The sequence below is a fragment of the Ascaphus truei genome, chromosome 6, assembly GCF_040206685.1.
Source record: "Ascaphus truei isolate aAscTru1 chromosome 6, aAscTru1.hap1, whole genome shotgun sequence".
NCBI classification, from domain to species: domain Eukaryota; kingdom Metazoa; phylum Chordata; class Amphibia; order Anura; family Ascaphidae; genus Ascaphus; species Ascaphus truei.
The window spans coordinates 102,029,516-102,055,225 of record NC_134488.1 but is presented as its reverse complement, the minus strand read 5'-3'; the positions used below and the strand labels follow the sequence as shown (position 1 = coordinate 102,055,225).

At 43.5% G+C, this 25,710-nt stretch overlaps 1 protein-coding gene across 2 annotated transcripts in view; it reads left to right on the top strand.

The window, feature by feature from the left end:
* Positions 1-24,230, top strand: part of LOC142497514 (BAR/IMD domain-containing adapter protein 2-like) — a 72,057-nt gene extending 47,827 nt beyond the window's left edge. For both annotated transcript variants that reach the window (XM_075605384.1, XM_075605385.1), the window contains 8 exons: positions 8,933-9,085; positions 12,722-12,931; positions 13,780-14,017; positions 15,283-15,484; positions 18,694-18,765; positions 19,533-19,704; positions 20,152-20,192; positions 20,960-24,230. In XM_075605384.1, the coding sequence (XP_075461499.1) occupies positions 8,933-9,085; positions 12,722-12,931; positions 13,780-14,017; positions 15,283-15,484; positions 18,694-18,765; positions 19,533-19,704; positions 20,152-20,192; positions 20,960-21,029 (1,158 nt within the window). In that variant the 3' untranslated portion in view covers positions 21,030-24,230. The remainder of the gene's footprint in view (positions 1-8,932; positions 9,086-12,721; positions 12,932-13,779; positions 14,018-15,282; positions 15,485-18,693; positions 18,766-19,532; positions 19,705-20,151; positions 20,193-20,959) is intronic.
* The last annotated feature ends 1,480 nt before the right edge of the window (positions 24,231-25,710 follow it).

The window sequence follows — 25,710 nt, the reverse complement described above, 5'->3', positions numbered from 1 at the left end:
CTGTAGCACAGAGGGCCATTCCCATGAGAGTGTTCCTGTAGCACTGAGGGCCATTCCCATGAGAGTGTTCCTGTAGCACTGAGGGCCATTCCCATGAGAGTGTTGAGAAGCTTTCTCAGTTCCTGCCAAAAGCTGTGTTGACATTTTACTTCAATTATCCTTAGCGCCTACTCTACACCTTACAAGTGCCCTTAATAAAATGTGTCTAAATGTTGCATCCTACTGCATTATCTGAGTATCTGCAGCTCTTTCAGTTAATACATTTCCGCAGGCATGTTGGAAATGTTCTCCTATAACTGTTTCACAATAGCTGTATAGTATGAATGTATGTTCAGTAAGTGCATTCCTCCACCCCTTGCCACAATCAGTGATAATAGTTGCATGAAAAACACTGCTGTAGAACAATGGAATTCTTTGCCTCCCTCAAGATCCCATGTAAAGGAACAAGAAACATAACATCACTTCCTTTCAGGAAACACAGAGGCAGATAAACTTGGCAGTGTATCAATTGTAAAGCACACTAACAATAACAAATCTATTTAATTGTAAAGCATAAAACTTCCTCTTTCATCTCAAAATACCAACTCACGCACTTTAAAGAGGCATCAAAATGTACATGTGGCCTAAGACAGCAAATGTGTATTTTTTGCTTTATGTCCTTTCTCAATCTATATCTATATTTTTGAAACCGTTGTATGTCCCTGTGTCTAGGGGCAATCTGATTGGTCTGTCACTCAGCCTCTGGCCATTCAGATTGCTCAGTGGCCGCCCCCCTCTAATTGGCTTGCTTCTGTGGCCTCAACCGGCCCTCCTCCTCGCACCGCCGCCCGGCCATTCTCTTCTTCTCCCTCTCCCTCCTGTTCTGTCTCCCGCTGAGTCCCCCTGCCCCCGGGTATCACCCCCACCGGGTATTGCCCACCCTGCCCCCAGGTGTCACTCCCCCCCCACTGCCCCCTGTGTCGGTCCCCCCTCCCTTTCCCCGGTGCCCCCCTGTCACTGCGTGTTCCGAGCCGTCCAGCGGCCTGGCGGTGCACGCACGCGCGGCTGCTCCCGCTCCTCAGGCGGCTCACTGTCCTCCCGACGCCGGCTCGCGCATGCTCCGGAGCGCCATGCGCCCGGCGGACTGCGCTGCATGCTCTGCCCCCCACGCCCGGGACCGCGGCTGCTCCCGCTCCTCGGGCGGCTCACCGTCCTACCGACGCCGGCTCGTGCATGCTCCGGGTCGTACGGCGGCCTGCGTTGCCCCCCATGCCCGGGACCGACCGGGCGGAGCGCCCGGATTGGAGAGAGGCACCTTCTGGACCGGTGGGAGCTCAGAGAATGGACGGAAGGGACTGGTATCACCTGGTGGGGGGGGCGAGGCTGCGGCATCCTCACTGCAGTTGTTTTTGGTGCCCGAGGACATGTGTCTCACAGTGTGTGTGTGTGTGCGTGTCTCACAGTGTGTGTGTATGTGTGTCACTGTATGTGTGTGTGTCACTGATTGTGTGTGTGTCACTGATTGTGTGTGTGTCACTGTGTGTGTGTCACTGTGTGTGTGTCACTGTGTGTGTGTCACTGTGTGTGTGTGTGTCACAGTGTGTGTGTGTGCGTGTCTCACAGTGTGTGTGTATTTGTGCGTGTCACTGTATGTGTGCGTGTCACTGTATGTGTGCGTGTCTCTGTATGTGTGTGTGTCACTGTGTGTGTGTCACTGTGTGTGTGTGTGTCACTGTGTGTGTGTGTCACTGTGTGTGTGTGTCTGTCACTGTGTGTTTGTGTCTGTCACTGTGTGTGTGTCACAGTATGTGTGTGTGTGTGTCACAGTGTGTGTGTGCGTGTGTCAGTATGTGTGTGTGTGTGTCACAGTATGTGTGTGTGTGTCACCGTATGTGTGTGTCACAGTATGTGTGTGTGTCACAGTATGTGTGTGTGTGTCACAGTATGTGTGTCACAGTATGTGTGTGTGTGTCACAGTATATGTGTGTGTCACAGTATGTGTGTGTGTGTCACAGTATGTGTGTGTGTGTCATAGTGTGTGTGTGTGTGTGCGTGTGTTTCACTGTGTGTGTGTGTGTGTGTGTATGTGCGTGTGTCTCACTGTGTGTGTGTGTGTGTCTCACTGTGTGCATGTGTGTGTGCGTGTGTCTCACTGTGTGCGTGTGTGTGTGTGCATGCGTCTCACTGTGTGTGTGTGTGTGTGTGTGCGCGTGTCTCACTGTGTGTGTGCGCGTGTGTCTAACTGTGTGTGTGCGTGTGTGTCTCGCTGTGTGTGTGCGTGTGTGTCTCGCTGTGTGTGTGTGTGCGTGTGTGTCTCGCTGTGTGTGTGTGTGCGTGTGTGTCTCACTGTGTGTGCGTGTGTGTCTCGCTGTGTGTGTGTGTGCGTGTGTGTCTCACTGTGTGCTGCGCAGGGGGGGAACAGAGCTGCTCGGGGGGGGGAACAGTGACCGGAGCGGCGCAGGGGGGGGCACGGCCGGAGCTGTGTAGGGGGGGGGAGGACTGGAGCTGCGCAGGGTGGGAGGGGGGAGGCGGAGAGGGACGTGGAGAGAGGAGGGAGCAGGAGGTTTTGGTCCCGGGCAGCGCCGGGTCTCTCAGCTAGTGATATAATATTTTCCAAAAGCCACATTGTGTATTTTGAATAGTGAGCACTGGCTCATTGGATGCTTTGAAACTGGAGTTTGTAGTCATATGAAAGTAACTGAAAACAGAGTCAGACTTCAATATTCGTTAAAGCCGTAAAAATGTAACCTGCTTCTTCTAAAGGTTCCTTTCTGTGGTCTACCAGGTCTGACTTTCTCTAGACAGCAATGTTTGTATCACTGGAAAAAATATATTTTTGTTTAAATTCATGCATTATACTTTCACTATCTTTAATGTGCACTTAAAGTAGCCATATCTGTACTGTGCATGGTAATAATATAGTCAGTAGATGCATATTTTGGTGTATAATGTTCTGTTCTCCTTCATCGGTGCTTTGGTTCCATGCGATCTTAAGACTCAGTTGTGTTTCTAACGGAGGAAGGATGGTGGCGTTGAAGCATTAGTCCTATAATGCAAATTGAAACAATGAATGTTAAAGTGTTTGCTTAGCTTCTGAACCTATTCTTATATGACTTAATTTTCTCTCAACTGTACTGTCTATGACATACTTGAAACCGAGAGGCAATTCTCAATGTATTACTTCCTGGTAAAACATTTTATAACTGCTACGTGGTGACGGACCGCTCAACCAAAGGAGAACAATATGAAATGACCAGGGGCAAAAGGGAAAAATACGCATACACAACACTTTGAGAGTGACCAAGAGGTCATAACAGTCCTTTAACCTCTGCACTCAAGGTCAAAAATAAGGAGAGTACATAAATGTATACGTATACATATATAGGTTAAGGGACTGTTGTGACCTCTTGGTCACTCTCAAAGTGTTGTGAAAACATTTTATAAATAAATAAATATGATAACTTTTCAATATTACAAGGATGTGTATTCTTCCCTCAGACCAGGGGTCTGCAACCCGTGGCTCGTTGAGTAAATACACGTGACTCTGTCCGGGGGCCTGGCCGGTGCTGGAAGTTGGGATCGGCCAGAGGTTGAGCCACACTTCGATGTTATGGCTGCTGGCGCCAATCCCTCCCTCCCCTTCCTGCTTACCTTGTCAGCACGGGGTGCTGGAAGATGGGCCCATCCGGAAGCCAGGTCCAACTTCCGCATCCACCCGCATGGCCACTCTAGCAACAGGGATCAGAGCAGGCCTCTCACCGCGCCCCAAAGTAAAATTCTTGGACTGAGTATTTACTGTATGTACAGTATGTATGTGTTTGTGCAGGTGTATTCATTTTCATTCATGTGTTGAGGCTCTCAAAATATTTTGGTAAATAAAAAAGGCTCTTCCTTGAAAGGTTGCAGACCCCTGCCTCAGTCCAACTAGATTATACAGTTGAACTTGTCCTGTCAGTATAAAAGAAAGTAAAGATACCATTCCCATGAGTGTGTTTGCATGTTTATACATTATACATGCATATACATTCAACATGCTTTCTAGCATTCTACTTATTTTATTACATAGATTCACTGGATTTTTTGATGCTGCATTATACAGCTTATATAGTTAAACCTGGGTCAAGGAAGATACAGAACAAGAATACCCAATCAAAGACAGGTATTTCAACCTTTTCGAAACTAGACTCACTAGGTTATAGTGGGTAAAAAGTGACCAAATTAGTCCATTGTACAATGTGCAGCAGAGATAAAATACCCATGAGGGTGTTTGCATGCCTTCAACAGGTCCATGAACCTGCAGCTCAACCACTGTATGACATGACAAAAGGGGGAATGAAACCGGTTTGTGGACATGTAGAAGACATGCAAACACACTTATTGGTACTATTGTCACCTTTTTTTTCTGATTTTCCAACCACCAGCAGCTTCACAATACCGAAGTGGTGGCCAAGTTGGATCTGATGCATCCAAAAAGAGAAAACAGCTGTCTTTTTCCTGATTTTTCAGTAATTCTGTAATTCTGCATCTTCCTTGATCTAGGATTAAGCAGCAGGACCAATGGCAGGGTGGGGGAGAGCAGGGACAACTGTCCCGGGCTGACGGTGGAGGGGGGCTGGCCCGATTAACCCAGAAGTGGGGCCCAAATTCCACAATCGACCAGCTGGGCCCCTTCCTCTGCTGGGCCCACAACAGGCTGCCAGAAGCACCTTCTGCTCAGTAGGATGCAAGCTTCCCCCTCCCCCATTCAACAGACTTTTGACTTTGAAAATGATTGGACCCCCCCCCCCCCCCCCCCCAAAAAAAATGTAATTAAATGGTTAGCTTACTCTATACTTCCTCAACCCAGAGGTGACTCTTCAAACTAACATTTAAGGGATGTTACCTACTTGTTGTGCTTATGTAAATGTGTTTGAGTCTCTTGATAATAACACTGTAAACATTGTGTGCTGTTAGCGTTGAGTAACCAGCACTACTGCGTGCTTTGTCTTCCCTGTATTCCATACAGTGACACTTGTTTTACCTTTCAGTTATAGACAGAGATTGCTTGGTAGTCTTTGTAGTCAGTGACGCCAATGGGAGTTTTTGTTCCATAGTGCCCCAACACTATTGCAGCTTTAGGAGTGGCTCGGTGAGTAAAGACAGTGACTGAGTTTGCAGCAGGGGAACCTGGTTCAATTCCTGGTGTCGGCTCCTTGTGACCTTGGGCAAGTCACTTTATCTCCCTGTGCCTCAGGCAAAAAAAACATAGATTGTAAGATCTACGGGGCAGGGACCTGTGCTGCAAAATGTCTCTGTAAAGCGCTACGTAAAACTAGCAGCGCTATACAAGAACATGCTATTATTATTATTAATAAGGAATAATCCCCTAATGTGCAAGATAAACAGCGAGAATATCAATTTCTTAAATGTATATGTCTAGTTGGATCCAGGTGAAATAATTTAATTCCAGCATTTTCTGCACAGCCCTGTCCAACATACTGTAATTACTTTATAATGCTTGAGAGTCTATGCATTAACTTAGAGAAAGGTGTTTAGAGGCACTGTTCCGTTTTTTGGTAAAAAGTTGAGGCATATGTTTTTCTTAATAGAGTTAATAGAATTAAGATATGGCAGATTTTTTGGGGGGGAAATGAAAGGGAAAACGAATGGTACACAGAGACGCAGGATGTCATACTGTACATCTTATAATATATTCCCTGTATAACTCCTCCCCAACTCCTCCTACTGACACTCCCCAAGGTGCAAACTGGGGCAGATGGGGTAATATTGGGCGTAAGTACTTCTATACATAAGTGCCTGATGAAAGTGCCCAGGTTTTGCGCTGAAATCACCTTGATACAGTATATAGACCCCTCTGCCTTTAAACATTTCTGTTTTCAAGGTTTACTTGTTTCGTAACTAAAGTAGCGCTCTTTAGGATCTATTTTTGAAGTCAATGTGGTAATGGCAATAATATCATCACGAACAAACCTCTGACACAGGAAAGGCTGGTCAGTAATTTAATGATAGTCAGTACCAATACATTTCGATCCCCATTTTGCAGGGGACGTTGCATAGCACTGCAGCTGGACAGTGACCTTTAACCCTTTGAGAGCCAGGGGCCACGGCACCAGAATGCCACGGCCCCTCCAGCCCTCGCGATGACATGACCGATTCTCTTATCACGTTATTGCCCCGTCACTGATGACGGAATGGGAGAGGAGTCACCCTCTTCTGTTCCTATTCCTGTAAGCGCAGAACGCAACCTCGCCATCAAAAAAGAGCAATTAGATTATGACATAGCACCTGGAGCACTGGACCCCTTTATGTAGTACCTACGTCCATTGGCACCCAAAGGTTTAAATCCCCACATATGGTATATGAAGCTGGCGATTCTTGCCCCTTGTTTGTTTATGACTTTGTGTCAATGTCTGACTGAGGGTAGGCTCAAAACTGAGAAGTGAAGGGTTTCCTGGCATGCTTCTGTTAGCGAGAATTGATTTGGCTGAGCTAGTGAAGAAAACAGTGGCATCTGAAAGGAGGCATGTGAGACCAAACGAGTCATGAATGGTGTATTATCAAACCGTAAATTTTGAACCCCAGTAGTTATTTCGTTTTGACATTTAGAGCAACTCTATCTGGAAACCCACTTTGTCTTAGGACGTCAATGGGAATGCAGCATGAAAAAGGACGAATGCAGCATCCCCAGCATTATAGTAAAGTCATATTAAAAGTCTCCCCCTTCGTTATACAGTTCGGTGTCTTCGATTTTCTGTGCAATCAGCTCTCTTTTGCTTCACCCCTCTCTACAATTTTTCATTAGCATGTCAGCTGTTTGGGAGGGGGGGTGGGGGGAGGAACGACATTTGGCTCCAGTGATTTAGAAAGGCTTGGGCATTATCTCTGCCTCCCTTTTGTAAACACAGTTGCCATGGCAACCATTACTTCTGGATCATGGCTTGCCTACTTGAGGCCAGTCTGGTACAGGGGTGGTGGGGGAGGTGAACTGGAGAAGGAAGAAGAAGCGGGTGTTGGAGGCATAGGGAAGGGAGAAGTGAATAGAGTCTATTTCTTAAAAAGAATGGAAGGATGTTTTTCCCCCTACTTAATGCGTTGGTGCCATCCTGTTTATTCAGCCATACATCAGTAGGCCAGAGACCTAATGGGTAACCCTTTCTCTGCCAAAATGTTCCACAAACGTAGAGGCAAGCTCTTGGGTTTCTGCAGCGTTAGCCTTACCTCCTTAAGACATTATGGAGCAGATTTACTAAGAGGATTTATGGACCATTTTGCATCTTTTGGCCCCATGAGACATGTTTTGAGAACTTTGGTATTTGGTAAAGGTCTGTAAGATGTCTTAGGCAGGTGAAACATGTGACGTGACTCCACAAGATGTCCAGTAAATGGGGGCTTATGGCTCAAGTGTGGTATAACTGGATCTGTCAAGAACCATATAATATACCGTTTTTTTTTTTTTTTTTTTTTTTTAATTCTTTATTTCCAATAGCTGATGTTTGGTGCAACCATTTTTTAATCAGAGGAAAGGAGTTTGATTACAACAAGCTTGAAATTGGAGGCTGAAAATCCAGGGCAAAATACCTTTGAAACCAGTTATGTTTACTTCTTGATTAATCACCCTCTTGCTTCCCTAGATACTTACCTCAGAACCTCAGAAGAGAAGGGGGGGCAGTAGCAGAGGTTGAGAACTAGATCTGCACATGAACTATCAGGCTATGATATGACATCAGAAAAACAGGGGGTGGCACCCAGTCTGGCTCGGTCTATAGTTATGTGTAAAGAGGAGGTGCGCTAAGGGGAATGATGTAAATTTACAAAAATAACCTGTCAAAAGAGGCAGAAAAAAAGGTCCCACTGCTGTGCACTCAACACTCTTAGGCTGCGGCCACGCTAGCGCTGAGCGTGCTGACCGCGCGGTGCTTGCAGAGGTTAGTTTCGGCAAGTGAAATTGTCCCGTCCCCGCTCACGTGGCACGGACGCTCACCCATGCTTGGCGCTTGCGTAAATAAAAAAAAGAGACTTTCAAGCGTGCTCGATTTACCTGCAATGCACCCCCCCTCCCCTTGCGAAATAGGCCGGACACCCGGCGCTCAAGCTTGGAGAGCTGGTCAGTGCTAGCGTGGCCGCAGCCTTAGTTGACTGATGTGGCAGAAATGTACTGGGAATGATTCCCCAGCCAGGGAGGTGGATGTATAAATTATCTGGATAATCCAATTGTATCTGGAGATTAGTGAGCTGATACCTATGTACAGTAATGTTGAATGGTTTTAATGACAAATATGTCTTTAATAAATATATTTTTAAAACAACGCGGTAAAACTGCTGATCAGGCACACCGTGTAGTATTCACCGTGGCAACCACTCTCACCTATAACAGCATGCACCAGTATAATTGTTTGCAAAACTCTAGCATCTATATGTAGCAATAACCATGTTGACAAATAGTTAACGAGTTTGTCTTTTTGTTATGACATTATTTATTTATATTTTTTTGGGGGGGGTGGGGTGGCTGGGGGGTTGGTGGATTAATGCTTTAACCCTTTCATTGCTGGAAATGTGGCAGGTTTTCAGGAATTGCGACCACGTGATCGCTTGAGTAGCAGCCTAAGCCTAGCTTTTGTTTCTTGTGTGGTGTTTTTTTTTAATTGGTTTGAAGCAGAGGATCTCCAGAGTTGGATTGCGTTAATTTGAGCCCCGGGGACCCCCCGTTACCAGCTCAGACTAGGCTAGTGTGACCAGGACACTGAAGAGAAATACCCCATACAGAGGTAAGTATCTCTGGAAGCAGGGGGTCCCCAGAGTTGACATTAATGCTGTTCCTCTCCGGAGAACCCCTGCTTCAAACCTCTTTTTTTTTTTAAAGCCCCGCTTGGACTGCTCCTTTAAGTCACGCACACGGTGTTTTCATATCAGTCACTGGGGGACCTGTTACTCTTTCTATTTTTCCTGTCTACAGTATGTTGAAATCATGAGCACCAAGCAGTGCGAGCTGGACCAGTTTGTGGCAGAGGGTTACAAAGCGGCGCTGACAGAAGAACGTCGGCGCTACTCCTTTCTGGTTGACCGGCAGTGTGCGGTGTCCAAACATTTCAGTGCTTATCACAGCAAGGTATACATGCGACGAACAGTATCCGTGAGCTTCCAGATCTTTAGGCCTTGTCCAGGGGGACGCTCAGCGGGCTTGCGCTGGCCCCGGTGAAGCACATTGCTGCAGTGTGTGTGGCCAGCGTGAGCGAGCGCTTGCGCATGCACCGCGCTTAGCTGCTTGCAGAGGCAAGCAAATTTTGAATTTGCGATCACTGGTGCGTTGCGTGAGCGGTGAACCAGCTCTGTGTCATCATGGCCACGGACCCCGACACCCCCCCCCCCCCCTAGCCAAAAAAAATCGCCGAGCAGAGCGAGTGACGGCACTGCGCATCAACGCCAGCGCGCTCGCTCCCTGCCTGGCCGCAGCCTTACACTCCACTCCCACTCATCTGTGAACAATGTTACAAACAGCAAGCAAGGTCCAGTCCATACTGTGAGCAATCGCGCGACACAAACAACAGGCCGCACCTCTATGAGGCAGGCCGTAGAGTGCACGACCGTGCGCGCGATTAAGCGTGACGGCACGGCAGAATTTTGAGCAGCCAAAAATGTGTCTTTGTCGCGCGATGGCCGGGTCACGTGAGCGGTTCAGCCAATGAGGGTAAACCAGCCTCGTGACCACAGATCACTACAGCGACAGGCGCGCGCGACACTATGCGCTCCGTCGCAGGCGCCCACTATATCCGCTGCCTTGCATGTATCACACCCTGTTTTATAAAAGGTCATATGTAAAAGGTCAAAGAGTAACATGTGACTGCTGGACAGTATTACTGACATCGTAAACTTGACTGAGATTTGTTATTTTGGAAACTTCAGGTGTGGACCTTGTCTACGATTCTGTTGTTAGTGTGCAGTAAACCTACCTGCTTATTAGTTGTACTGTCATCTCCTCCTCTTTCCTCTTTCACATGTCTCTATTTGTACACACTTGTCCCGTCATCTTCTCTTGTTGCCGCTTGTGTACCTCTTTACTATAACGCGGTCACTGCCTGGACACTTCCCTGTGTTTTCTTATTGCAAAAGTAGAAACTTTGCTCCTCTGCTCTGGGACAGTGCAGTTTTATATGAAGCATTACTTGAGAGCCAATTCTTAGATGAAAATCTTGTTGTGCATTGACCATGTAAACAACCCTTGGTTGCATTTTGATTCTTGCCTCTCCCCAGAATCTCCTCCATACTCTGCCAAGCAGTCCAACCTTATTCACATTCCTTGCCTCCCTTCCTTTCTATTCTCCTGCTCACTATGGAATGCAAACTCTGCAATAAACTTACTGCAGTTCATGACCTTTTTCTCTCATACTCTTTCTTCCTAGTAGCCATCCTGAGACATGGCTCACCCTTTCTGATACTGCCTGAGCTGCTGAAATGTTTCGCATTGGCCTCTCCTTTAGTCATATCCCCCAACCAGAAATAGACATAGTGGAGAACTAGACATTCTGCTCTTTCCTCAATGCATTTTTCAAGTGATACCCCCATGTCCTTCCCTCTCATTTTCCACCTTTGAAGCATGCACCATCTGTGTTTTCTCCCCTGCCTCTCGGTGTTGCGGTTCCCTGTTGTCTCCCTCTCAGTTCCTGGACAATTTGCTGCCTGGCTTCCATCCTTTCTCTCTTCTGATTCCCCACTCTCATTCTAAGGGACTTTAATATTCCTCTTGGTAACCATAATGCCCCATCTGCCTCTCATCTCTTCAACTTGTTCCTTAGGTCTCTCCCAGAGGACCAGCTCTCCTATGCATGTGATGGTCACTCACCTGACATTGTGTTCTCTCAACTCTGCTCCCTCTAATTTATCTAACTCACTTTATTCTTTCCTTCTCCTTCACTCTAATTCCTGAAGCCTTTCCCCGCCTCTCTCCCTCCCACCCCCATCAACCTCTTCTCGCACTTATCGGGACTTACGTAAAATAGACCTTACTCAGCTCTCTACCTCTGTGCAAACCCCCCTCTCTCCTCTCATCACCCTCACAGACTTGTCCGCCTCCTTATGCAATACTATCTATTGTATAGCCCTTACTGCTCAAGACCTCGCTAACCACTTTAAAGACAAAAGCAATGCTATTCAACATGACATTGCACTTTGTCAAGCCCCTACAGCTTCCGCCATGCTCCGAAACCTTAGTTTCTTCCCACCAGGTACTGATAAGGAAGTCTCCTCTCTTATCTCCCACTACAACCTGCACTCTCAATCATATCCCTTCACATCTCCTCTACTCATTCTCCACCACCATTATTCCTATACTAACTCACCTCTTCAACCTTTTCTCGCAGCACATGCTCAGTTCTTTCAACCTTCAAACATAAAACACCCATCCTGAACCTTATCTTAATCTTACTCCTCCTTTCGCTACCTTCCTATCTCCCTATCTCCCTTCTGCCATTTGCATCCAAACTTCTTCAAAGACTCATTTATAACTTAATGTTAGCCTTTTTATTTTCTAACTCTCTACTAACCACTCCACAGAAACTGCAACAATGATCCAATCAAGGCAAAATCACAAGGGTAGTTCTTCTTACTCATTCTATTGGACATTTTTGCTGCTTTTGATACAGTTGACCATCTCTTCCTTCTGAACACCCGTTGGCCTGCATGACACTGCCCCCTCCTGGTCTTCTTCTTACCTATTTGGCCACATCTCTCCACTCAATTGTGTACCCCAGGGCTCTGTTCTTGACCTCTACTCTTCTCCATTTGTATCTCTTCTTTTGGAAAATGAATGCAGCCATGTGGTTTTCACTATCACCTCTATGCTGTCTCGTATCATTATCTGTCTTTCTGCTATCTCCTCATGGATGTCCTTTTACATCTCAAACATAACATGTCAAACCTGAACTTATCATTTTCTCTCCTAACTCCATACCGTACCTGATTTCTCACTTGCAGTAAAATACTTCACTATCCCAGTCTAGATGCCACAAGTCAGATGCCTAGGTGACTTTTGACTCCTCCCTCTTGTTTATTTCACATATTCAGTCGGTCTCCCCCCTCTACAGATCATTATAAATGCTGCCGCCAGGCTCTTTCCTCTCACGCACCGCTCTTTCTCTGCTGCCCCTTTATGTAAATCCCTAGATAGGATACCCATACCCTACAAAGTCAAATTCAAGACACGTGTCATCTACAAGGCTATGTATAATACCGATCCTCTCTACAATTGTGGTCTAATTTTCAAGTACTCTCTCCAGTACGCATCAATGCTCAGCTCATGATCTACAACTCACCCCCCTCATCACCTCCCCTAACTCCCACCTCCAAGACTTCTCCCGTGCTCCACTCCAACTTTGGAAATCTTTACCATGCATGATCAGACTCTGCTGACCACAAAAGTTCCCTAAAAACACACGCCACTCTCCTGAATTCTTCCTTTTACTTTCATTCTAGAGCTGACAACTGAAGGTGATATCTAAACCCATGCCGAGTAGTCTTGTGTATTCACTTTCCACCTTGTTAGACTGGAAACTCCTTCCTATTGTTTCCATTTGTCTTTACTTGTATGTACTCTTTAAGTTACAATGTTATTGTCCTCCCTCTTGTACAGTGCTGTAGAGTATGTTGGCACATTAAGTATCAAAGATAATAATACTTAGAACTGAACAGCAAACTTAAAATGACCTCCATGTTTATAAGGTTGGGGGCATCTTTGGTGTTTTCTTTAAAGGTAAAGGAATTATTAATTGCCAAGCTCCCCACGTGGCAACAGTCGTGTACGCAGCCCACCAAGCTTCCTGAACGAGCCCTTGTGCTGGTGAAACAAACTGCCAACAACTCAACAGAACTAGTCATCTCTGATCCCGTGCCAAGTACCAAACCACTGGAGGTCCCTCCGGAGCTGGTACCTCTTCTTGGAGGCGGTCTCTCCTTGAACCATGTAAGCACCATGTACTAACCATCATATTCCATGCTGCAATGATAAAGATGTCTTAGCCAAATGTAAATCAAGGAAGCTAATAACTTGCTCCTCAAGAGGCATGTTTGTAAACTAAAGTACGTTTCCCACACGTGCTTTCTTCTTCTTCTAAAAAAAAAAGTTAAAACCTACAGCATGAGATGAGAAGAGAATTTAAGGAGCCCACTAACCATTAACAGCAGGTTATGACAGATGGTAACAGATAACCCGCAGACACATGTGTTCCCATTATACCATTGACTACTATACTACAGAACACAATATACAGAGGGTATCTTAAGACAGAACACAGGTAGTTGTACCCTAGCTTTCTTACTGTATGATATTTCAAGGTCAAAATAGAATATCAATCAATAAAGAGTATGTATAGAGTTTTGGGACATTTTTCTTTTTAACAGTTCTGTCTGCCTTTTTTTTGACATCCTGCATTAAAAACTGAAAACAAATTCCCGAAGGGATCAATTTCTATTTTTATAAGGCAAATTCAACAAACAAAAGAAATGCTTACTGCTGCCATAACAATAAAGAGTAAAGAAAGTACTACAGGTGCTAAGTACCTCCACGTGACTAACATACACTCAGCATGTCATTTCTCAACCGGTAATTATTACAGGTAAAATAACAGGTTTACAGTCTGTGTAAGTAACAGTGGATATTAGTGGATTTATTGTATTAGTCGTCAATTTTTACACATCCCCACGGAACACTACCCTATTCCTTAACAAAAACTCATCAACTATGTTGGAATAGCAAACAGTATTTATTAAACGTTTTTTCCCCCATTCATATTTTTTATGATGCTATTGCAGCGGATGTCCATCCAGGAAGTCCTCCCTATTCCCAATGGAGAGACCCGCCGAGCGAGAGGCTCCCACGATATGGGAAATCCTGCTCACATGGAGCCCTTATCACCCCCCCACGTGGCTCCCCCACAGCCAGCAATGCCAACTTCCTTTTCACCCCCGCCCCCCAAGCCTAGCGAGATCTACTGCTGTACCTTACCAATGCCACGCAAACCAGCCTCTGAGAACAGATTGGCCACGCTGGGTATGTACAAGATTCTATAGAATAAAAAGTGCACCTAACAAATGATGTCATTTACAAAATGAATCTTTAAGAAGCAGTGAATTTCATTGTGATCCGTGTTACCGGGATTTGGAGTCAGCAGTGACAATCTGACAATGTCCTTTCAACAGAAATCATGTGAAACTTTTCAAGCTCTTAATTTTTCTGCTGCCAAACCACATAGGCTTGATGATTTCAAAGATATAGGGCCACATTTGCTAAGCGCAGCTAGTCCTTAAAACATCTAACAGCTCATTTACTTCAATGAGCTGTAAGTCTTATAGGATAGCACAGCTTAGGAAATATGAGCCATGATGTACTGAGCTCCTATAAAATTCCATAGTCTGATGAGCTAAAACTGGGTTATAACGTTATTGGAAACAGCCAAATGTAAATTAAAGTCAGAACAAAGAAACATATTTATTATCTATGTCTGGTTCGCCTATTCCATCTCTTAATCACTTTACTTCTGGAACTTGTGATCACATCCACGCTGCTAAAATATACCAGTGCAAACTCCCTCTTCAGAAGAACCCTGTATTTTTTTGTTCTGGATTGTTATACAGATGCAGCGGCCGTTATTTGAACATTTTGCGCGTTGTATACCTCGGAATACCCATGTCATGGCGCGTGATTTCTTCCAACCTTACTGTCGTGCGGGCATTCCCACTGAAGTCAATGGGAGTTTCCCGGCAATAATGACACGAATGGCACTATTACAGCTTAATAATAATATCCCCTTTATGCAAATAACATGACTTTAACCTGGTTTTACTCTCGTAAAAAGCATGGCTTTATTTGTAACAGACGTATTTATAAATGTTAGGCAAATTAGCTAATTACAGCCCAAATGATCATTCATCCCATATTAACTCTGTTAAAGTTAAAGCCAGGAAATGATGTCACGTTATTGAAGTCATACCTAATTCTGGCCTTACTCCCATCCAGACACTGAGATAGGGGTTTTGCGGCAGAGAGAGACAGGCATAATGGGTCTTCTCCTCTATAACATCACATTGTTTCAAGAGAAGATGCGTTATCCTGAAATAATGTGACGTTACCCTTTTGCTTAGGAGCTGAATTACAATTGTTGAATGAGATGTTAAACTCAGAAAAAAGTAACAGCTGTTCCTGTTGTAGGTAACGTCACACTATGTGCCCAGATTTAACGGATCTTAGTGAGTTTAAGCCCAAGTACCATAGTTTCTGCTGGAACTTTAATAGGGAACCTCTTGTAATACTTGCAGTGGAAAACAAGACCCTACCTCGGATCAGCCCCCTGTCCGTGCTGCCGCCTCGTGTGGAGCGACGCAGAGTGCAGGCGGTCTTCTCTCACACCGCAGGGGAGAACAGCACCCTGCTAAATTTCCAGGAGGGTGACGTCATCCTCTTGCTGGTACCAGAAGCTCGGGATGGCTGGCACTACGGCGAGAATGAGGCCAGCAAAATGTGAGTTACACAGTGACGGCACAAGGGAGGTGCACATACAGATGGCCCGGGCCTGATGCAGGCAGGGGGCCTTGACTGAAATGAGAGCCGTAGCTACGCGTTTGGTGACTCATTTCCAGTATATTACAGAATCCTCTATATTAGAGATTGGTTGTGTGCTGAGGAGGTGTACCCAAACCCTCAGGGTTTTAAAGCCTTCTAATCATCTTCTATAGCTGTGTCTTTTCTCTGTTGGTGTTTAGAGGGCGTTAGTGGTGAAAATTCAGTTCAACAACTGATTATTTCTGTTTTTGCTGGTTTTTTGGAAAAGCCTTTAGACCCATAGACCGGGATTCACTAAGCTCCTATTCGGGGTATTGCACCACAATCCAGCATTAACTGCCATTGACTTGAATGTGTGATGCCACGCATTGGCTCTTAGTGAACATCCGTCCTTAGAAGTCTGTAGTGTGTAATCCTAATTTATCCTATGACGTAATTTTTGTAGGGATCTGCTATTACAGACATGTCGAGCATAAATCACACTCTCCCAGCAGAAAAACCAACGCAAGCACGAGCCCAAGAAACCAAAGCACATTTGTCTGGAAAAACATCAATTACATTTTGTTAGTTGATAAATATACAGCTTTTTGATGCGAGATTTGCAGCTGTAATCGCTAATGTCTATGCTCTCTCATGCTTACCTTACCACACTGGGAATAACACACCTAGCTTAGTGAAGTTAAAGAAGGAACAGGAAAAGCTATACCTGTAAGCCTTGGAAACATGATTTATAAAACCCATAGCAATTATAGTGTGTTTAAAAACAAAACATTGCACCAGTCAATGCATTGTAAAGATGAGCGACCCACGAGTTCATATACTGGACATGTTTTCCACTGGTCTCTGGAAACCTGCGCCATCCCATGTTCATGTATCATACAGGGGTTAGTCTGCAAACCAGGAATGTGGGTAATGAAATGTGCCAGTGAGCACTCCAAGTGTGTTCCTGGTTAGCGTTCTGTCCATATTAAACACTGATATTTGTCCACATCTTGTGTCTGTTACATTACACAACTTGCACATCAAAGCATGAGCTTATAAAGTACAGAACCTGGAAGCCATTTCTCCCAATTGCACTCATCAGCTTTGAATGTATTTGCAGTTGCTATTGTACAGCTGGCAGTGGATGGCTACTCAATATATAGAGATCACATAACAAGCCTACGAGGAAGGAGCTGAAAGAGTATTTAGATGCCACATTAATCATGTACATTAAGCCACACAAATATGACTATTTATGTTTTACTTAAACAGTAACACCAAGATCATTTCACTAAAATTTGTCACAAACATGTATGTAAGCAGATTCCCAAAGGTCTGAGCATCCAGATCAGATGAGAAGAGCCAATACAAGAGACGGCCCTGCCCCTTTACGAGCCAGATATCATGTATGCTCATCAAGTAGAGGAGCTATGCGATCGTGGTTGCAAACCAGACACAATAAGGTTATGGTGAATAGTGAAAAGTCACAAAACCCCTCCTGCATACAAGGTGCAGCCCCGAATCCTTGTCTGCAGGTAATCCACTGTGATGTGAAAATGGATTTGTAGCAGATTTGGGGGATCTAGGGAGGACATGCAGATCCACTCATTGGTTTCTTATCATTCCTGCACCTTATGTGTGGGAGGCTGCTGTCACTTTATTTATTTTTAAACCCAGAGTCTCCCTATAATGTCTGGTTTGCAACCACCACCAGCTTTACAATACTCACGTAATATTCCAGTTCAGGCTGTTACAATGGTTTGGATGGTGTAATGGTGTTCATGCGGGTTTTTGTTTTCTTTTGTAGTATTTTGTGGGAGGCACATTTTGAAGGGAAACATGCATGTTTGACTTTAGTAGGAAGCTGCATACTGTGTGTGCGCATAGTCATATTATACAAAGATCTTGTTTAAGAGAGTTTTTTTTATTCTGTATTTATTAACCCAGGCTCTGCTGTGTTAAATGCCGCAGATAGGAAAAAGCCCCAGGGAAGTATCCAGGGAAGTAGTGAAATAGATTAAAAAACAAATACTCTCATGCGTTCTGATCTTTCTAATTTAGCTAAAGCACCAGTGCCACCTAGTGGAATATATAGCAAAAGTGCAGCTGGCTCTAGTGAGGTTGGAGACTACAAATACCCCCATTTTTTTTGCTCTTACTATAAGGAATTAACAGATTAAATAACACTTCAAACTAGAACAATTTAGTCACAAAGCAGGTTACCTTTAAAGGTCTCCTGGCAATGCTTGTGCAAAAAATCCCTTAAAATATATTAAAGAAAAAAAAAAACCCATTGCTCTCTGTAGGAATTTGTAGTTTGTTTCTTGCACAATTTACGTAGCCAGGAGACCTCATTAAATACCCCCCAAAAGACTTTGCCAATATAAACTTCTAATTTCTTACCTGACACAATTGAATAGAAATGGCCAGGTTCACACAGTTTAAAAGCTGGTCTTCTCATCCCCCAATGCACCCCCCTCCGCCCCCCATCTCCTCTGTTGTTTGAGAAACCCACAGTGTAAACACAGCATAAGAAATAATCCCTCTATATAAAAGAAAAACACTAAAAGAAGCAGCATATTTACAACTCATGAAGACATACTAGCACAGCCCCCCAAATTCCAACATCCTGGCAAATATGCCATAAACAGAGATTCTCTAAGTATAAGATCCCACCTCTATTATCCCATTCACACTTAGCTGCAGATCTCTCTTACTCTCCTCCGTACTCTCATAGTTCTGTAGACTCTTGACTGCTACCAGTTAATATATCTCATCAACCAGCCAACCACAGTCTTCAGTGTAGGACAGTTATATGACCAGGTATTTATATATAGAATGGCTTCCGCTGATATGCAGATCCCCGAAATCGGTATCTGAAAAGATGAGAAGGCAGTGAAAAATATGTACCGCAAATGAGAACACAGGCACACAAATGTTAAAAAAAGGTAGAGGGGGAAAAGGTGCTTGCCATGTGCAACATGTTGGCCATTAGAAACCCCTTTTTTAAAGTGTATCTGCCTACCTTGCACCGATAGTGAGGTAAAAAGGCCATGTTTCCATAGTAATGGAGATGGCCATTCGTGTCTGGATGACTGTGAGGACTGACCTTGTAATTGCTGCATTTTATGGCATCTGATTATTACTTAGCCAGTTTTGTAATACATGTTGAATTTCTTCATTAGCAAAGGCTGGTTTCCTTTCTCCTACACCCGACCACTGCCCCCATCGGAGACTTCCGACAAGCTCAACTCCAAGTAAGGATGCTTACTTTATATTACAGTTCAGGCCCAAACACCACCTTTGGGTGCACATTAATTTACCATAAAATAATTCTTCAAGCTAACCTAACAAGTGTAATTGCCTTCAAATGCTGAGGGTCACGGACTATGCACAAATAGTGTCCAAAGAATGGCTCTGTAAGGTCAAAGCACAGACAATTGAAATCATGTGACTTTGCGCCATATTTATTGGGAGGTGTTACTCCATTAGACACTTTCCTTCACCAGAGTACACTGTATGACCCATTCACTTGAATGTATGGCATTACTATGTCGTAAGGTGTCTATTGGAGTAGCACCATTTAGTAAATATGGCCCGTTGTGTTTAAAAATGTGCGAAGATTACTTATTTCGTAGGAATAAAATATGCCTTTCCATGTCCATATAACCATAATATATTAATACAATAATATTTAACATAGTACTATATAATGCTGTGATTTCATATAGAATCTGGAGGTAGATGATAATTGATAGATGATAATAGTCATTATGGAGACATATCAAATAGGCAGAAGTTCTGGGAAGAAATACACAGTCTGCTATTAGGTCAAGCTGCAGTAAGTGAAGTCCTTTATTGCCCTATTGACAAACATAGTGAGTGGTGTTACCTACACAATGGCAGATATTGTCATTCTCCTTCTTTGTTTGTGCATGCTTTGCATTGCTGGTTTCTGTACTATGTGCTGTATCTTGCCTACTGAAAACTGAATCTTCTCTGGGTGGTCTTGTTTTCCTTGCAGTTTTCCACTAAGTAAACTGAACAGCAGTAGCACTGGAAATCTAGACAAAGTGGGGGTGTCACTCCCAGAATCTGAGGGTGTCCGCATGGACACAATGCGATATACTCCCTCACCACGCACTAGCACCTTCCGACAGCGACCTTACAGCATGATCAGCCCTGACCTGCTGCAGGTGAGAGGACTCCCGCTATGGGTGGATGAACAAACACAGACAGTGCTGCAGTAAAGTAACTGTGATGGAAAAGTATACCTCTCTTTCATCTTAGATAACTTTCCCATAAGCAATAACTCAGGCTTCTATTCTACTAACCAATAGGAAACAACTTTCCTCCTGTTCTGTGCTAACACTCCCCAAGTTTCCCATACATTCAGAACAGCTGAATGGTAAAAGGGGATCATGAGAGTTATTTACCAAGGTCTCCAGGCTTTAAAACTGAGGTAGAACCAGTGCTTCCAATGGGGCTCCTTTTCTTTGACAAATATGGGTCTGTTTTTGCCCAAAGTAGTTTTTTAGCTGTGAGACTGTAGATCCCAATATCTTTGCCAGCCTTATAATCTTCTCTGTAGTTCTTCATGCCTCGTAATATCTGGGAAAGTGATGCTAGTCTTTGTTTTTCAGTTAGCGAATGAATTTGGAAGCCCGGCTTCATCTCCTTCCAGGTGAGAATGGGGGGGTCACTGTTATCAATACTAGTGATGAGAAACCACGTGCCAAAGAATATACTCTTAATGTGGGATTAATCACAGTTGTAACCACAAAACAATATAATGACCAGACTTCATGGGGAACTTTTATTATCATAAGGGTCTGTAAAGGATATAAAGCAATTTGTTTTAATTCCCCCCTCAATTTAGAGGGTTGTAATAGAGGGATTTGCTCCTGTTGTAGATCAATATCTGTAACATCTTAATCAGATATTTCCTATTAAAGCTGCAGTCCAAGATGCCATTGTTTTTCCATTTTTCCCCCCTTTAATATGTGCATCAATACAATCCACGAAATGATAAGTAATTAGCTAAGTTGCCGATTGATCCGTTCTCCTGTGATCAATCGGCGAAGATTCGGTTCGGTGGTTCACTAAATGGCTGTCAGTGCTGCAGAAGAGGACCAAAGATGCAAAGTCCAGTGGGGAAGATCATGTGATCAGGCAGTCACTAGATGCAATTGATGCACTGCTAGAGGGAAGGCAGGGCTCAAAAAGGGGCGTGCTAGAGGCTATAGTATAGAACCAAAAAAATGCTTGTTACATTATAATACATTAAAAATGTAATTCAGGGTTGTTTTAAAAAAAAAAAATGCTACAAGTATTTTATCATAGTACAGAACTGATTTATTTAAAAAAAAAAAACCACAGGATATTGCTTGATCTGCAGCTTTAAGATACAGTCACGTTTTCACCTCTAAACAGTTTGTTTCCTTTTTTTAGAAACAACCCCTTTGCTCATATCAAGCTGAAACGCACCATCACCAATGACCGATCGGCACCTGTCATCTAGGGACCTTGTGACTCCAACTTACCGGTCCTTTACCAAGCAGCTCCAAGAAGAGTCCAGGGCGGAAATATGTCCATGGTCTTTACATTTCTTCCATTGTACTCACAAAGCTAAAGTAATAGAACGGACTCCTGTATGGACCAGCAACATTAAAACACTAATACTCCTCCGCACATGTTCTGTTTATAGCTTCCTGCTTAGTGCACATTGACTTACACGTGTGTCGAACGCATTGTAACACCTTAGCATGTGAACACAGACGTCAAAAACGTGGGCATAGTTTGACATGTGCTAAACCTCCCAAGAAGCCAACAATTGCTGCACCTTTCTGTTAAAGTATTCAGGGAAAGTTATCAGCAGTATTACACAACAGGTAACTCTCATACTGTAGGTAAATTGGCAGGCGGGGAAATAAAAGAGCAAGGAAATGAGCTATCAATGTTGTTTTTAAGATCACTTTTGTGATAGGGAAGAGCAAGGAACATGTAATCACTTTAATTAGCACACCCTGACAAATATAACGTTGGGGCATCCTTTGGGGAGAAATATTAGCTTTTCACTCTCCTGCAAATTCAAATATGTGTTTGTGGGAGAGCATGAGAGAGAAAAATTACATTTAGTAAAATACCGCGGGGTGAAGCCGGACTGGTGGAATATTAGAAAGAAAGAGCAATTCTGAAATCTGGTAGTAGCATCCAAACCAGTTATAAAGCAGTTCTAAAAGGAGATACAGCCTATTGCAAAACACTGCTGTGCATGCTGCTTAGATTGTGTGAGCTGAACATGAAGTGAAGCCTAAACCTCAGGCTACACACCTAAACGTGTAAGAATTTCTAGTAACAGAATGGGTCTTCAGCCCAAAGAGAGACAATATCATCTGCTATTTTATCACTTAAATTCACATTATTTCAATCGTTGTGGGACGTTTAGTTCTTCTAACTAAAGATAATTGGTTTAATATATACTGAAATGAAAACTAAAATCTAAAGGAAATATTAGGGATAGTGAAGCATAAAAAAAACCTACTTTTTAAAAAAATAGTTTCCAGAACAATTGGTCAGCACTCAGAGCTGGATACAGAATTTACCATAGGTATAACATTTCTTTCTGCTTATTTTTCTCTCTCCCTTTTTTATACTCTAAAGGACATGTCTTTTACCCTACATTTTGTTCAGTAAAACAGGATCTTGAATAAGCAAAAATACCTATTAAATCTGAAAGCCTAAGTACAACAAAATTCTAATAATAATAATAAAAAAATATCTAATCTAAATTATTTTTCTAAGGCTGCGATTATGCAGCCAAACTCCAGGGCGCGTGCATGCATCTGTGACATCACAATAGCGACGTCGCAGAGCGACGTGCACAAGCACATGCTACTGTGCATGCGGCTGCTGGCTGAAATCTGTTTTTTGATTGGACGGCCGCGTCACGTGACGTGGCAGTTGCAACCCGAAAACAAATTTTGAAAATGCTCCAACTGTCTCCCACTTTGCAGTAGCAAGCGGGGAGACAGTCGCATTTAGTATAGGCAATTTTCACGTCGGTATAAAACGTGTTTTTGCGCCGCGTGGTGTTGCTACGGGCGACACCACAGGCGTTTTTGTGTATAATCGCAGCCTTAAGAGAACTGTTCATTTGCAGAGCTTAGCAAAAAAAAATTGGTTTCAAGATTGGAGTCAACTTGCAACCAGAGAGAATTGTTTCTTGCAATTGCAATCTACAGAGACGTTCATGTAGAGGAGAAAGTCTAATGACGGATAAGTGAAGAGGGCTCATATATTCTACTTGATATCCACAGAGCATAGAGAAAGTGTAGGCAAGTCGCAGAGGGACAGTGGCAGGTGTTAGGGAAGGAAGGTTGGAATGAGAGACAAAAAAAAGTGCAATGGAGGCTATTTATCAAAGTTCCCCACTTACAGAACTGATGCAAAAAACCCTGCAAATGATAACCCTTTACAGTGCAATAATTATGTTCCTGGTACACCAGAGGCCCTTATGACATACGTTAGCAAGTACATCATAGATACTTCTTTGTTTTCTAAGGGGTGGTCGGACTGGCCGCTCCACCAGAGGTGCCCCCTTCACTTCTGTTTCCAGCACCAGTCACGGCCATGTGATCGCTTCTGGAGTGACTACATGACTAGCAGTGCTGGAGGACCGGGTGAGCGCTGGTGCTGCCAGACAGCCAGCACTGTAAAGGTTAAAAAAAAAAAAAGTTACGAGTAAAAACAATTGAATTTGGTGCTATTTTACTTATTTTTTGCACCAATAATTTGCACCAATGATTTGCACGGCTTTATTGCTGGGAAGTTTTGACATATAGCCCCCATATATGTTGAAGGAATACGGTGTGGAAACATTACAGTAGCTGGGTATAGCTGAAGGAGATAAGGACTGGCGGGCATAACTATTGCCAGAGCCGAACATGTTTGCCCTTGTGCTGCCAATACAGTATGTTGCTGGCTTTTGAACTGATCGTTTTGTATTCCATATTGCAAGTAGAAAAGTTTATACATGATTTGATGTATGGTGGTGAGAGGTATGTGTACATGCAATCTCTGTGTGAAGGGACTGGGTATATACTGTATGTTCCTGATAAGAGAGTGTAAAAACTATGGACCAGTATGTTTCTGGGGGGTGGGAGAGGGGGGGGGACGGGGGTAGAGAGAGGGCGATGAGAAGCATTTGTGCCTGGTATATAATTTGGGACATATGTGTTAGATGTATTAGTTTCTCTATTGGAGAAAGTATGTGCCATAATCCATGAGATGTAGGTTTCTAATAACTCTCCTTCATAGAGGAATAGCCACATTTTTGTAGGCTGTGGAACCTCTCAATGACTAACATGAACATTTTTAACAAATGTATTTTCCCTTAAGATTGTCATCTGAAAAAGAATATTCTGGTTAGTTCAAAGTTATCACTACTTAAAAAACATGCAGGATAGAATAAGAGCTGCTTTCCTAGCGGAAACCGGATTATTTCCTTCCAGTAGCTTTGAGTTCACACCCCTGTGATTTTTTTTTATATAAGTACTTTTTGAAATGTATATATTTTAGGTGAACTTTGTCTAACAGCAACACTTAATTCTACAATGCCTGTCAGCCACCTTTTGTAACATAATGTCATATTGTAACATACATTGTACTGTGTTGCTGGTCTGTGTAACTAACTGGGCAAATAGAAATTGCTTTAATCCAATTCACTGTATTTTGTTTCATTATGTTGGTAGTGATGAGTGAATTTATTGTTTATTGCAACTCGAAGTTCTACTAATGAACAAAACATTTCAACCAGATCATGCAGAAAACTTGAAGTTAACACAGTAAACTGCAGCTCTTAATTATTTTACCTAATTTTACAAAACAGAACAGTAGATTGTCACTATTTAATGCTGCCTTCTTCACGTCCAACCCAATGGAAACTTGAATTGTGTTTGCCATGAGATCAGATCATTCACTCGGCTCACACCGATTCCTCAGGTGTGTTCAAGTTTCTTAAACATCTAAGGCTGCGGCCAGGTAGGGAGTGGGCGCGCTGACGCTTGTGTGCTGCGCCCCGATTCGTGGCTAGGCTAGGTACACGCTCGTCTGACGGCGCGGCCACAACGTCATGGAGCTGGTTCGCCCTCATTGGGTGAACTGCTCACATGACGCGCTTGCGAGCGGCAAAATCAAATTTGCTTGCTCTGCAAACATCTAAGCGCCTAGCAGGCGCTTTCTCACGCTGGCCACACACATTGCCTCAATGGGTTTCATAGCGCGCGCGCGCCCGCTCAGCCGGACCCTGGCCGAGGCCTAACATTGCTTCAGCAGAGCATCTCGTGCATCTGGAATAAAATGCAAACAATACAAATAAATGTGCCAGATGTGGATTTTAACTTTCATTTTTATTAACCAGAATAGCCTATTGTGTTTCTGGTCTGGAGACTTCCGTGCCGACCCAGCAAACAAAGCTGCTACGGTACTCAGGAAATGATTTCATTTTGTGGGTTGTCGTCTTTGTATCACCTTAAAGCTGCAAAACATGTGAGATTTATTTTAAATAAATCAGTTCTGTAGTATTAGATAATACTTACTGTATTTTTTATCTTTTATTATTGAACTCTTAATGTTGTTTTTTTATGCATTTTAAAGCATTCTTTGATTTTTTTATAGTACGTTTTAGCTAACCACCCAATCAGTGCAAGATCTTTGCAACACTTTCCTGTTTGGGATAATTTGTTGACAATGTTTCCAGCACTTTGAGCTGTAAACTGCAACAATCGATAATGATAATACCTTAGTTATATACAGATACATTGTAGCTGCTGAGTTACACTGACTGAAACAGCCTCAGGATTTTTACAGATGTATAAGAGGAGCACCAAGTGATTACCAGTTTAAAGCTGCAGTTCAAGCTGCTGTTTTAAACAACAACAACAACAAAAATTCCCATTCAATATGTGCATCAATACAATCTGCACACTGACAAGTGATTAGCTAAGCTGCAGATCGATCCGTTCTCCTGTAATTGACTATAATAGATCGCTTTGCTCAGGGTTATTTAATTCAGTTCTTGCACAGCATTGTGGGCAATGTAGTTCCTAGAATATGATTGACTGGACAGTTACTAGATACAATTGGTGCACTGCTAGAGAGAGGGCGGAGCTCAAGAGCCAGAGCCTATCAGAAGGGGAAGG